The sequence below is a fragment of the Amphiprion ocellaris genome, chromosome 14, assembly GCF_022539595.1.
Source record: "Amphiprion ocellaris isolate individual 3 ecotype Okinawa chromosome 14, ASM2253959v1, whole genome shotgun sequence".
NCBI lineage: Eukaryota > Metazoa > Chordata > Actinopteri > Pomacentridae > Amphiprion > Amphiprion ocellaris.
Genome location: NC_072779.1, coordinates 18,734,859 through 18,748,650, shown reverse-complemented (window position 1 = coordinate 18,748,650; position 13,792 = coordinate 18,734,859). Strand labels below are relative to the sequence as shown.

Below are 13,792 nucleotides of genomic sequence, written 5' to 3'. Positions count from 1 at the left end.
CTTCCAATCATCTGCCGCTCAACAACATGCCGTAACATCAGTGGAGATATTGCCTGGCTAAAATAATTTAGCTAATAATTATCTGTTGCATACAGTAACTGATGTGTTTGCCAGTTGCTGCGTATCAACTGGATTGCTGCGGTTGGGGATGAGATGGTTTATTATTCCCTGCTGTTTGGAGGTGCTTTGTTCGATAGTGGTCACATGGCAGCTGGTGTCATCCCTGTCTTTGAGGATTTTACATAATCTGGTCCTTGGTTGTCTAATGTGATTTTAGTAGAGTTCATTGTTGTCACTCTATCTTGCTGTGCTGAGCTTGGTGCATGTTTGCTGGCAGGCGATGACGGGGCCGGGGCTTACACAGGGCATATCAACCTTGTGCATTCTGCATTCATATAAATCTGTTTCATGTGAGTTGGCTGGCTGAAGTCTTAAGATGTGTTTCTGCACCTTTGAACTACATCACATGTCACCCCCAGCTCGCTGCATTGTAATGGTATCATCCCCTGTGCAGAGCTGTATGTCCGTGAGATTGAAGATTCCTCTGAATGCCTGTCGGTGGACCAGACTATTACTGGCAGCCTCAGTGGCCTATTCTTTGTAATGTTTTTCATTAACTGAAAGCAGACCTATATTTTACCAAACACTCAGGCACACTAACAGACGCATGAAAGCACTTTAACTTTATTCACTGTAAAGACCAGCAATTCCTGGACATAAGAATGGAGACAGTTTGTCGGCAGCCCCAGAAATACACCTCAGTAATAGAAAGATGGACACTTTTAAAATGGCGGTTAACAAACGTTAAAACAAAGGGGAAACATCTTTTTTGCCTGACAGGATGGCTCCACATGTCCCTCATAAGTTAGCGGAGATCAGATATCGGCTTCCTCTTTTAGCACAGTCTCCAGTTTTAACATCAGTGAGAGGGTCAGTGTAAACGTGCATGAATGACTTGTGTAACTCTTAACTTGGCATTTTCTTAAAATAAAAGCTTTCATCCTGTGATATCAGGTTACTGCTTTTATGAAAACAATGTTTATTCATGGGCATTATTTGTTGGGCGTTTTGTGACTGATTGACTGGTTTCTTTCAGCTCATCCAGGTAGAAACCGATCGGCATAACATTATGACCCCCTGCTTAATATTGTGTTGTTCCCCCTTTTGCTGCCAAAACAGCCCTGACCTGTTGAGGCATGGAATCAACCCACTAAACCCCTGAAGGTGTGCTGTGGTGAGTGGCACCAAGATGTTAGCATCAGATCCTTAAAGTCCTTAAAGTTGCGAGGTGGGACCTCCATGGATCAGACTTATTTGTCCAGCACATCCCACAGATGCTTGATTGGATTGAGATCTGGGGAATTTAGAGGTCGAGTCAACACCTCAGACTCATTGTTGTGCTCCTCAAACCATTCCTGAACCATTTTTGCTTTCTGGCACAGTGCATTAACCTGCTGAAAGAGGCCACAGACATCAGGGAATACCGTTTCCATGAAAGGGTGTACATGGTCTGCAGCAATGCTTAGGTAGGTGGTACGTGTTAAAATAACATCCACATGAATGGCAGCATGCAAAGTTTCCCAGCAGAACATTGGCCAAAGTATCACACTGCCTCTGCTGGCTTGACTTCTTCCCATAGTGCATCCTTTTGCCACGTGTTCCCCAGGTATGCAATGCACATGCACCCAGCCATGCATGTGATGTAAAAGAAAATGTGATTCATCAGACCTTCTTCCATAGCTCTGTGGTCCAGCGCTGATGCTCATGCCCCCATTGTTGGTTCTTTTGGCAGTGCAAAGGGGTCAGCATGGGCACCCTGAAGGGTGTGTGGCTATGCAGCCCCATATGCAACAAACTGCAATGCACTCTGTATTCTAATACCTTTCTATTAGAACCAGCATGAACTTCTTCACTAATCTGAGCACCAGTAGCTCATCTGTTGGATCAGACCACACAGGCCAGACTTCACTCCCCATGTGCATCAGTGAGCCTTGGCTGCCCATGACCCTGTCGCCGGTTCACTACTGTTCCTTCCTTGGACCACTTTTGTTGGATACCGACTACTGTACACTGGGAACAGGAGCTGCAGTTTAGGAGATGCTTTGGCCCTGTCGTCTATCCATCACAATTTGGCCCTTGTCAAACTCTTTGAAATCCTTAAGATTGCTCTTTTTTCCTGCTTCTAACACATCAACTTTGAGGACAAAATGTTCACTTACTGCCTAATATATCCATCCTACTTACAGGTGCCATGATGAAAAGATAATCAGTGTTATTCACTTCATCTGTCAGAGGTCATGATGTTATGCCTGATTGGTATATATTGATATTCCTTTCATTATTTGTGTGACACTCTGTCAGGTACTGTACAAGGAAATACTTTTTTGTGTGATGTGGTAGATCTTAATCACTATTTTTAATCATTTAAGCAAGACCATAGTGTTGTTATTTATCATCCCAGTAGAAGACGGCCTTCACCCTGACAGTATACAGGCCTTAATGTGATCAAATTTCCTGAAGTGTCTTCTATTGCTGTGTTTGAGATCAGGGACATGGCCATAACAGTGTTGTAGTTCACAAAAAACGAAGCACTATATGCTATGAACAAGGGCCACTAAGTGCATAATAGGTAATTTCATTTGTCATGGCAAGCACAAGCAACAAAACAACCTTATATGTCTACGTGGGGGGCTTTAAAGCTCATTTTCCCCAGCGTGCTGAGAAAAATGAGGTGCTTTAGTTTTCAACATAATAGTGTTCCTGTGCAGTTGAAAGCACCTACAGGGCAGTGAGGACTGGACGGCAGCCAGAGAGCAACAGTAACCTTCAAAATCTGTAGAATACAGTCCTGTCGTGTTCGTGCAAATTGAAACCCTTCTGCTTTGTTTATTGACCTGTACAGATTTTAGTACAATTCATTTAATAATGCTTTTATTAATATATTTTTGTCGGTTCCATTGATCTTTGGGAATCAGGGTTAGATGCTATGTTGATACTAGTGAAGCCCAAAAAACACAAACCTTTGTTGGGATTTTTTTTTGGCAATTTCCTCCAAGAGAAAGGCCTTGCAGAATTCCTTTTTTAAATGTTGAATCATTCTTGAAGTCAAATTGAATAGTTGCTGCATTTTCTGCATAAACTTCACCAGTGCAGCTTCAACTCTGCAAAAGCATAATGCAACACTCCCAGCTTTGTACTGTGCATCCACTAGGGCTGCCGTGATCATAATCAAAGATGTAAATGCAGGAAATGTGTCTACATAAACCTTTTAAATTGACATTAAATAGATTTTTAAAAAATATTTGTTTAGAAAAATCTTTTAAAATAAAATGCTACTGTGTAATTGTTGTTTCATGTCAGTAGTTTTCTGCTCTAATTATTGGTCAGGTGTATTCAGTGCTTCGGTTTTAGAAACTAGAGGCTGCACCAGAGTCTGACCACCAAAGGCTTCAAAAGTTTGAAGGTACTTCAAATGATCACAGCACAGAAATGTATTTTGTAAACTGCAAAGCAAAATTGTATCCTTGTAGCGGCTAGAGACACTGGTACAACTGAAAACTCAAAAATAAGATGAACTTGAATGAAACTGTTAATTAGGCTTGTCTTTTGGGAGGAAAGTTAATCGTTTAATCAGCTAATCAGTAAAATACTAGATAAATCAATTGAAAATTGTCTTTAGTGGCAGCTAGTGTATCCCTGCAGACTTCCTTGTTAGATGTAATTTTTAGAATTTTTGACCATAAATATGCTTTGATTTAAATAATAATGTAGCTTTCCATTCAGAATCCTATTTGGACAATAAATACCAACAGGCAAGAATGAGGCACAACATTAAATATCCAGTAAAAATAGTGAAATGTACAGTGTAGACCTTAAGCTATAGGTTCTGCCTTGGATATTTTACCTGTTTTGTATATAATGTACAGTAGTCATAGGTATTGTGAGTTGTTTATCTGCAGAAGTCACAGAAATATCAGAGCGATTTTAGATGGCTGTACTTCGATTTGAATGTGTGCAGTGTGTTTGCTCCCTGCAGGATGTCCTCATATTGTACTGCTTGATTTTTTCCCCCTAATAAATCACAGTGTAAACAGCACAAACAAAAGGACTTGCATGCACAGCACCGACAAAGACACAAAGAGTCCGACAGAAATACGTGTCAAATGAGCATCGTAGGGAACATCAAACGAGTCCACTGTGTTCAATGTGTGCACCTTTTTCAGGCTTGAATGTGACTAAGAAGGGCCTTATAACTCCGAGACAAAATACGTTGTCCTTTTAATCCCCATTTCCATTTGCTACATGTCATACAGTAAGCACATGAACAAGAGAGGGCAACATACAGAGTCCAGTCACTGAGCATATAGAGAGCACTTCCCAACAAAAACACAAAGTCCACAAAGTTCCTGGAGCTGTCTTTGTGGAGGAAGTCTTTGATCTCTCAATGCGTAGGGACATGCAGTGAAATTGCTGGAGAGAGAACACAGTGTGTACAACTCTGCTTGCAGACAGCTGCTAATTCACAGTTAGGTTTGAAAAGTGCACACAAGGTACTGATCCTGTAAATAGCTTGATGAATATAATCTCTACTGTACGTCTTTATAATACCATAACACGTAGTGTTACAGAGCTTGATGTAAGACAGCGGTACTTATTAAATGTAAAAATAAATGACGTGACATATCAATATTCACAAAAACTATTGAAATTGATTTCACAATATCTACAAATTCACAAGTTAGTTACACTAATCTGAGCAATTAGAATTGTTGCCATTTAGTTTAATAATTTGTTTAGTTTATCTATTTGCCTACGGCTTTCTACGCATTAGGGGATTTGCATCAATGCTGTAGAGGTTATGTTGTAAAAAACATAGAATATTTAATGCTGTACTGAATAGCATAAATATATTAATATAGTCTTAATATACTGTATTTTATAGGATGACATGTTTCTGCTGAAGTTAACTCTGGCCCTGTGAGGAAAAAACTCACCACATGAATAGCACAGTCATAACCAAACCTAAATGGCAACACAGTAGAGTCCTGTTTATCAAAACCCCTCAGGAATGTTAAAAAATATCTGAATTCCCAGAAACCTTTGTCCTAATATGGCAGGTGTCCATGCATACTCTTCAAAAAACTGTTTTACTACAATTCCATCAATCAGTCATCTATTATTTTTGCACCAGTGCATGTTTTGCTTGACATGGCCATTTAGTTATTAGTCTGAGCTGTTTGAATGACAGTGATTTTACTGTACTTCAGCTGCAGGGGTTGTGGCTTTGCAGCTCTGGAAGTGTTTTCTCTTATTGGCTAACCACAGACTTTCAAGAAGTGTGAACAAAAATGACAATCTGCATATAGTACAGCTATTTTTAACAATTTCTTCCAGTTGGTACATGTGTCGTCCAATGCACAGACATGAATATTACCATACAGAATAAGGGAAGAAATTCATGAAATATTCCAGTGTCACATCCACAGTAGAATACTCCAACATCTAAATATAACTTCTGATGACTTACTTCAGATGGAAAGATGCTGACAAAATTCACTGCCTCAAAGAAGATGCTTCTATAAATATTTTGTTTATATTCATGGCTTCTCTGAGGAACATTTGTTATCCTAATATGGCTAATTGGACAATTTAAGATGCAGAATTTAACAAACATTCACAAATGTATAGATTTTTTTCTTTTTTTTTGACAGACTCACAAAACAACTTTTACATTGTTAATGAGGTTTAATTGCATCTGTTTTTACTACAGAATACCCATGAGGCTACCACATGAATTTATCTTTGGTTACCACATTATACGAGATACTGACATGACAGGAGCCTGTGGGCATTTTGGTAATATTTAGAACCAAGAGAGTTGTGTCACTTAGAGAATAACCGTCTTAAATGCAAGTTATTTTACAAATGCGTTTGAAATATTCAGTGACTGCTGCTCAGATCTATTTACCTACACTCTCTCTATCGCATTACTCAGAGGAATCATACATAAACATTAGTGCTGTGTGTCATCAGATCCCGAATTAGCTGCAGCCAGCAGCCTTAATACACCCTCAGCAGATGTGTATGATAAATCGGTTTGTTTGAGACAAAATGACAAAAATTGAGTCTGAAAAAGGGACAGGGTGCTTCACAGGAACAGTGCATCACTTCATGAAATATATTTGATTCAAAAATCCATACTGTCTGCAGCAGGATGTTGGGCATTTGCCTGCGGTGTTCAGAACTATGTGGAGGTAATAAATATTGCTAATAAACTGGATTTGTAATTATAAATGTCATTTGTCTGTAAAAATTTGATTGGATAATTTAAGTTCCTCGCAATTATATCAGGGAGTTTATAATGTCATGCTTTATTATGTCAGTCCATTCGTTGTTGGTGTTCAACAGAAAATGGTTTTCCAGGAGATGCTCATTCTGCTCCATTTGTGTTGAAAATGGAAGCAGTTTGTCTGCTAAGTCCACGTGCACGAGATGAAGAGTAAACTAAACCTGATTACTAGTTTTACGGCCTGAATGTCGTCTCCATGGTCAGAATTAAAAGAATATTTAGAGTTGTTGTGGTCATGTATCTCCATAGATATATCAACACTGCCTCCCCTTTGCTTCATTTTGTAGTTTTATGTTAACTGAAATGGATGTTGTGCTAGCTAAGTGCACATGAATACTGCGTGAAATGTGGAGTCTGTGTTATACCAAATGAGGGAACACTTTCAGAACTCTGTGCCAGCTGTAAAATACAAGCATCACATCAATATGCACAAATAATTTGAGTTTATGTGTGTTTATACAGATGTTGCTGAGATTATGACTGGGATGAACTATAGAAACACTGATACTAAGCCCTATGTCAGAGTGTCAAACACCATTGGGGGTTCCAGACATAGAAATGTACAGATTGTCATGCATAAACTTATGACTATTACATTGTACATGGTTTGTGCAAGTAACAAACCTTTTACAGAGGCCACAAGTTCACTCCTTCTCCTAGGCGTACCGCTGAAGATGCAGTTTGAGGAGATTGACTGCATTGTGGCTTCTCAAGTACAGTGGTCATCAGAGAGTCTATATTTAAGATAATGAAAAGAAATATCCAGTATGTCTGGCAATGAAGCAGCGGAGAATGATTTGGAATTACATAACATCTGTATAAACACAGACCGAATTCAGCACAAAAATACAGAAAGTCACACAAAAATACAGATGTCACTTAACAGATGGAAACAAAAGTTGGAGACACTTAGTGCAACTGGAGACAAACCTGATGTGCAACTCAGATCATCACTTAGTTTGCGTTGACCAATATTTTCTCATAGCAATTAAGCTAATTAATTTATTGTTGGAGAAATCAGGCAATCCTTTTTTATTATCGGTTTGACCGAATTTTGCAGTATGTTCTTCTCCATTAACTATAGTGCCTCTGAAATTTGTTTAGAAATACTGTGTGATTGTGACGTATTGGCCTTTGTTGTCTACAACAAAACACTAAAACAGTACAGCATATGTAGACAATCAAATCAACAACAACATACTTTACACAACAAAATATTAAAGGGGAAGGTGTACAGCATGGCACAAGATCTTGCTTACGACGAGGCAGAAATGCAGAAAAATTGTAATGAAACCAAATGACTACAGTGACCGATGCAGAGAAAACAAGGAAGTAAAGGCTCCAGGAGCCTCCCACAGTATGCCTTATAAACATAAAGACTGTCTGCTATGATTTAATATGTAATTCATCTAGTGCTGCATTTCCAAAGAAAACATACAAAAAGCTGCAATCCAGAATTTGACTTCAGTCTGAGGTAATGGTGGTACTTTGTCATGACTGCTCAGCTCACGGAGATACCGCACCAGGAGTCAAAACGTAAATGCACATAATTGTTATGGACTACATTGGATCCTTTAATCTCTTTGCTTCATCTTCTCACAGGCAAAGGTCTGCTAACCTTCCACACTAATGGGCAATTTTACACTTGGTGACCATGCCCATGGGCTGATGGTCGGTGGGGCACAGCTGTATACTGCAGTGCGCGGAGCCTGTGGACACCAGTAAATGTTGGCATGTAACATACACATAAACCTTTGTGCATACGTGTGTTGTAAATGCAAGTGTAAGCATGTAAAAGCCTTTTTGTTTATGATGTGTGTATTTACCAAGGCACATAGCTTCTGTCATTGAACATACTCAGCCAGTTAAAACAATAAGAGCTACTGGACTAGAAAATGTACAGGCAGTCCCGTTAGACACGAAAGCAATTCCAGATGATACTGCATCGGGACTGTTGCGATTCAGCGCGAGCTGAATGCTAGACACTGACGATTATTAATGATGTTCCTATGGAACTATACAGGCCTCCCCCAGCTATCAGAGCACAGTAAAGCGACCAGCCAATGGCTCTGCTGGCGTTTTCTGATGCATCGCTGTGTGTCTGTGTGTGCATGCATGTTGTCAAATCGATGGACGTGTCAAAGTCTTATCATTGGTAATGTGCTACAATGAAAACTTCGAATGCATGCTTGCTCTAACTTATTATAAGCAAAGCGCAAACATGTCAAAACATGGTGGAAACACAATTTGACTACTCTACGAAACAGCAAGCAATCAAGATACAGCAAAGAAACGGTTACTCACAACAAGGAACAGGGCCAGAGCTAAGTGTGGAGGGGAGAAAAGAAATGCTACACAAACACAGACTGATGTGAGAATGTGCTTCCTCCGAGGTCCAATACTATATGTGAATCTACTGTATGTTTAAATTTGCCTTCCATCTATACAGACGTGCAAAATATCAAACGCTTAAGAAAAAACAGACACACAAAACATGCGCGCGCACACATACATACAATAAGATGTGACGGACTTGGCCTCCTGCAAAGCTGTCTACCTTCCAAACAAAACCAGATCAAGCCTAGCATTTGGTCAAATTCAGTTTAGGTTGTTTGCCTTCATGATAGCGGGCTTTCTGTTGACATATGTGGCCCAATAGCCTAAGTTGAAGATGAAGAACAGAACTGGAAAAATGATGCGCGATATCTTGTCCACTTTGCTGACACGGTTGTAGGATTTCTTGGCCTCTGTGTAGGGATCATCCATTTTATGCAGATAGGAGTGTTTGGCTGATGCTCCAGTGGCGCTCTTGGAAATGGTTGTTAAACCTTGGTCTTTAGCTACGTTGATGGAATACGTAGTTCCAACAATGTTGAAGGTGTTGTTTGCCTTTTTGGACAAAGTCGCAGATTCTCTTCTCTGAAAAGGAAAAAGGCAGTAAAGTAAAGGTTGTCAGGAGAGAAGCAACAGACTCAACAATACTTCCATTTGAACTCATAAAGAGGAAATAGAAGCAACACCACGAGACACGACACACACAAGAACAAAACAAAAGCCTAACCATATCTTTAATCCTGGCCATGTTAGCCTGAAACGGTTCCTGAAAAGAAAAGTAGAAAAGAAAAAAAGTTTACCAATTATATTAAAATTACCCAACTTACAAACTCTATTCATCAGTATCTAGCTGGAAGTACTTTTTTTTTTTTTTTTTTTTTTTTTAAACATTTTACACTATTAATATTGTCAAATAAAATCTGCATCATACAAATCTGGATTGCAGAAAGAAAAGGTCATGATAAAAAAAAAAAATCATGACAAAACGATCAGGCTGGTAAAATTAAGAGTGTAGAAAATAGGAACAGTTGGATTTTGCACCATTGCAGAACCAGGCTGGACTGGCATCTGATACTGCTAACAGTAGCAGCAGCAGCACAGAGCAGGATTACAAACAAAGCAAAATAAAAGTGCCTGAAAACATGTCTGACAACTTGTATCAATGAGAGCAGCCAGGCCTCTTCAGGCAAACAGCTTGCGATAAAACAAACACGACAAAGGCTGCGTGTAACAAAGCCGGCTGGCGAAACTGCCGTCTTCTTAGTACTAGACAGAAATCATTAGACTGTCTTTCATATTGAAATCGCACTGGGAGACAGAGTTTTATTTGCTAAATTGGTTCTCTCAGATAGCTAAACTTGCATCACTGGAGGATCCTGTCAGCCTAACGGAGTACAGTGCAGTGCACACGGTAGATGTGGGAGAACAAGTAGGGCACTAAGATTGATTACCAGGCAGAGTTTTAGTTTCCTGTGTGGCATGCAGTGTGTGTGTGTCTGTGTTTTGGTAATTTCCTTCACACCATCCATCCCTACTGTGGCCACTTTAAGGTCTGCAGCGAAACTAAAGCAGTGCGTGTCAAGTAACAGTTTCACTTTTAGTGCTCCCTGTTTTCACTTTTGCTTTGAGCCCAGCTTTAATTTTTGCTCCACTTTTTCAGCTTCATTTAATTTTCCTTCCTTTTCCCTCCACTCCATCTTTTTAATTAGCATAACTAATGTCCCCTTCTCCTCTCTTCCAAAATGCTTCACGGTGGATCTCTTTCAGCACACAGCTCATCACTGAATGTTTTGTTGGCCCTTTATCCTCAATATTCACAAAGACACAGAAATGGAGGCAGAAAAATGGTTTTTAATGCGACGTCATGAATTGTGTTTGTGCAGTGTCACTGGTATGCATAAAACTCACCATGAGACCACTTTTTTATGCCGAATGTGACAAGCAGTGGAGTAATGTTGGCAGTAGGTATCGCAAAGATGTTATTAACTTTCTCTTAAGTTTCAGACTATTGGTCCAAGGTGATGGAAGAAATATGTTTATCGTGATAAGTGTGTTTTCTCCTGAAGTGAGCAGGACAACGGGATTAGTACCATCATTCAAGCTCCTCTGCAACGGCAGCAAGGCATGCGTAGAATGAACAAAGCTCGCAGACAGTTGATTGCTTTAAACTGAAGAATGGCGAACCACAGCCTCCAGGGTCTACTATCCTAAGTCAATTTGAGCAGAGAGAGACAAAGAGTCGCACTGATGCCCCCTGATAACCAGATGGTCCTCCGTGATATTGATTCTTCCACATCTAACACTACTACGAGCCTCCTCCATCACAGCGATGGCTTACGTCAGCAGGAAAAGGGGAATGACTACTTGAACATGTCATATGACCTTAATCATAGCCCCCTAAGCTCTGCAGTCTTTGGCATTATGGATGTTCTTTGCACGGCAACCTGACAAATGAGCTATACAAAGTAATTTTCTGTTGCTATTTAGCTGGGCTGTAATGGGCAGTAATTTATATGGTCTAATTATCGGGGAAACAGTATGTGGCATCAGGCTGTACGCATGTTTTTATGAACCCAATATGACACAGCACATAATTTACTTTTGGCCAAAGATTCTTGTGCACCATTCAAAGTCATTTGGCTAGCTGCAGGCACAAATACCCCCAGAATACAATGCATCTATTGACCTTGTCTTTGCTACTTCTGCAAATTGTTGCATCAGAATTTCTTTATGAGTGTGATTAAGTGTCCTGGGGGTAATTGTGCCTCGCTGTGTCCTGCTGTTTGGAGCTCAGTGTGTGCATGTGTGCGTATAACTGAACCTTGTGACAGTCTGTCCCTCTCTAAGATTGGAGATGAGGTGTTGGCATATTTAATAGCCTCAAGTATGTGAGCATGTGGGTGTATGAGTGTACAGACTGTGTATAGGGGGCCACAATGTCCCAGCTCGTGTCCTCGTGTTTGTCTCTGTGTGTGTTTATTCGAGTGGCACTTGCGCTACCAATTTTTTGCAAATCTGGTAGTTGTAGAGGTGGCCTCAGCTTGATCTCATCACAGCAGGTTGTGTTACAGATTACCTTTCAGACAGTGTTAATTAAACATGCTTTGCAATCCCAAATCGGAGAAAATGCTGGTTTTGCCAAACACTTGTGCTTCCCTTTCATGTGTTCCTGTGTTTTTTGTCTTCTTTCTCCTTTGCCCCCCTATTGGTTCCTTGTTCCTTTACTTCAGACTAAATTCTTAACAAAGCACAACGCTTAAAAACAAGTCTCTGCTTTTCTGGGGGTAATTGTGGTGATTTTCACCACTTGTAGAAAACTACACTGTTATACTGCAGCTTATAGAACTCTGCATCCAGTCATGATGAAACCAACATGCAGTCATATCATGGTTAAGGATGGTTAGTCAGATATTTAGAGAGCATTCACAGATCCTGTGCCGTACTCCCGAACTGCTTGCAGACTCATCAGGGCTGCTTTGATTAATATCAAACATGTTTGATATTTACAAGTTAAAATCTGGTTTGTTATAATTATCATTTCTACTGCCAGAAGCAGCAGCAGCAGCTGTGTGCCAATCAGTGCTAAACAATCTAGCCCTTGAGACTAACGTTAGCCACCCACAGATATTAAAAATGATAGTTAAAATCTCACCCCCAGTTCTCACTTAAGAAGAAATAACCCATGTTGACCACATCTTCCATCTGTTTTCTCATCCAGACTTGTTTAACTTTCTGCTTTACTTTTCACTGTAAAGTATTATTAGTGTTACAGCAAGTTGTTGCACCACATGAGATCACGTGCGGTGGAATATTGCTCCCTGTGGCATGATAATCTTAATATCCTGTAGTGTGTGATGTGCCATTATTTTCAAATCATGTAGCGTGTGCATGTCGGAGATTAGAGAGAAGAATATCTGTGAAGTTCCTCTTCGTGTGTGATGCAACCTGATTTTGAAATCTGTGAGGATTTTAAAACCCCTGTAGTGTGAGCCCGGCATTAGAGGAAGCTTCCCAAGCATAACCACTTCAAACAAAACAGGTGTGAAAATATTCTCATCAAGAAAGGTAACAACAAGATGCCTCCAGAAATGGCAGCTCAGCTTTGTTTTTTTTCTACTTCAGTACATCAGACTTCCAGAATAAAGTTTTGCTTCGCTATCACGCAGCATTGGAAACTTCCCTGTTGTTCAGTAGCTTTGTAATACTGACAAAACATGGAGAGGACTGATGATAGCAGGCTGTGCTTTCTCAGAAATTATTGTCTTAAAATGTCTGTAGATCATTTGGGCTGCAGGTGCAGATACATGTGAAACTATGATCACTCTTTGGCTCCAGCAGAGAAACTCGTACACGATCAGCCAGTACGGCTGCCTCTGCAGATGAAAACAGCACATAATATCTAACACAGTAGTGTCCAATCATGTGTCACGGAGTGCCATGAATACACACGCTTTCATTCCAACCAAACTCCCCACCGGCTAATTTCTGTAATAAGCGCACCTTCAGCCGGCGAGGGGAGAGCTAATTAGATAGATCGCTTGTCAAACACAATGTTAGGCGACAGAAAAGGAAGAAAATGGCAAAGAAGCTCCATAACCAGCAAAGTAAATTAGTGTGCATAGACTTGTCTACAGCTCACCATTTCAGACCAAAAAAAGAAGCAGCCTGGGGGTGATGAAGTCATCGTTTGGTTCCGGTAGAAGGGGTGGCTGAGACCCTACCTCTGATGACAGGAGACTGTATTTTCAAAAAGAAAAGCCTATCTCCCGAACACTCATCTTTAAATTTTTCTCCCCATATGCTTGCTTTTTCCTTAACAAAAGGATAAAGTATATGCAGTATGATGGTCTTGCTTTCCAGTAGCTCATTCTAGCAGGGAGTGTGATGGGAGTGCCATGTCTCCCTCTGTGACCCCATTCTTTTTTATCTATCATGACAACTGCATGCTCAGCACAGCCCCTGAGAATGCAGTCCAGGCTGTTGCCATTAAGACGAGCCATCAAAAGGGGGGAAAAAAGAAAAAGCAAAAACTCTCCACTCTGCAGCAATGTAACTCTGCAAATTATCCCCACCGACTGAAAAGTTCTGTGGCAGCAGTATGCATTTCTG

At 40.3% G+C, this 13,792-nt stretch overlaps 1 protein-coding gene across 2 annotated transcripts in view; it reads right to left on the bottom strand.

The window, feature by feature from the left end:
• Positions 1 to 4,254: 4,254 nt before the first annotated feature.
• gabra3 (gamma-aminobutyric acid type A receptor subunit alpha3) overlaps positions 4,255 to 13,792 on the bottom strand; it is a 101,419-nt gene continuing 91,881 nt past the window's right edge. The window contains exons 10-11 of one of the 2 annotated variants that reach the window (XM_023275411.3): positions 9,411 to 9,449; positions 4,255 to 9,268 (exon numbers count right to left, since the gene is read on the bottom strand). In XM_023275411.3, the coding sequence (XP_023131179.1) occupies positions 8,948 to 9,268; positions 9,411 to 9,449 (360 nt within the window). In that variant the 3' untranslated portion in view covers positions 4,255 to 8,947. The remainder of the gene's footprint in view (positions 9,269 to 9,410; positions 9,450 to 13,792) is intronic. The other variant, XM_035950591.2, reaches the window with a different exon arrangement.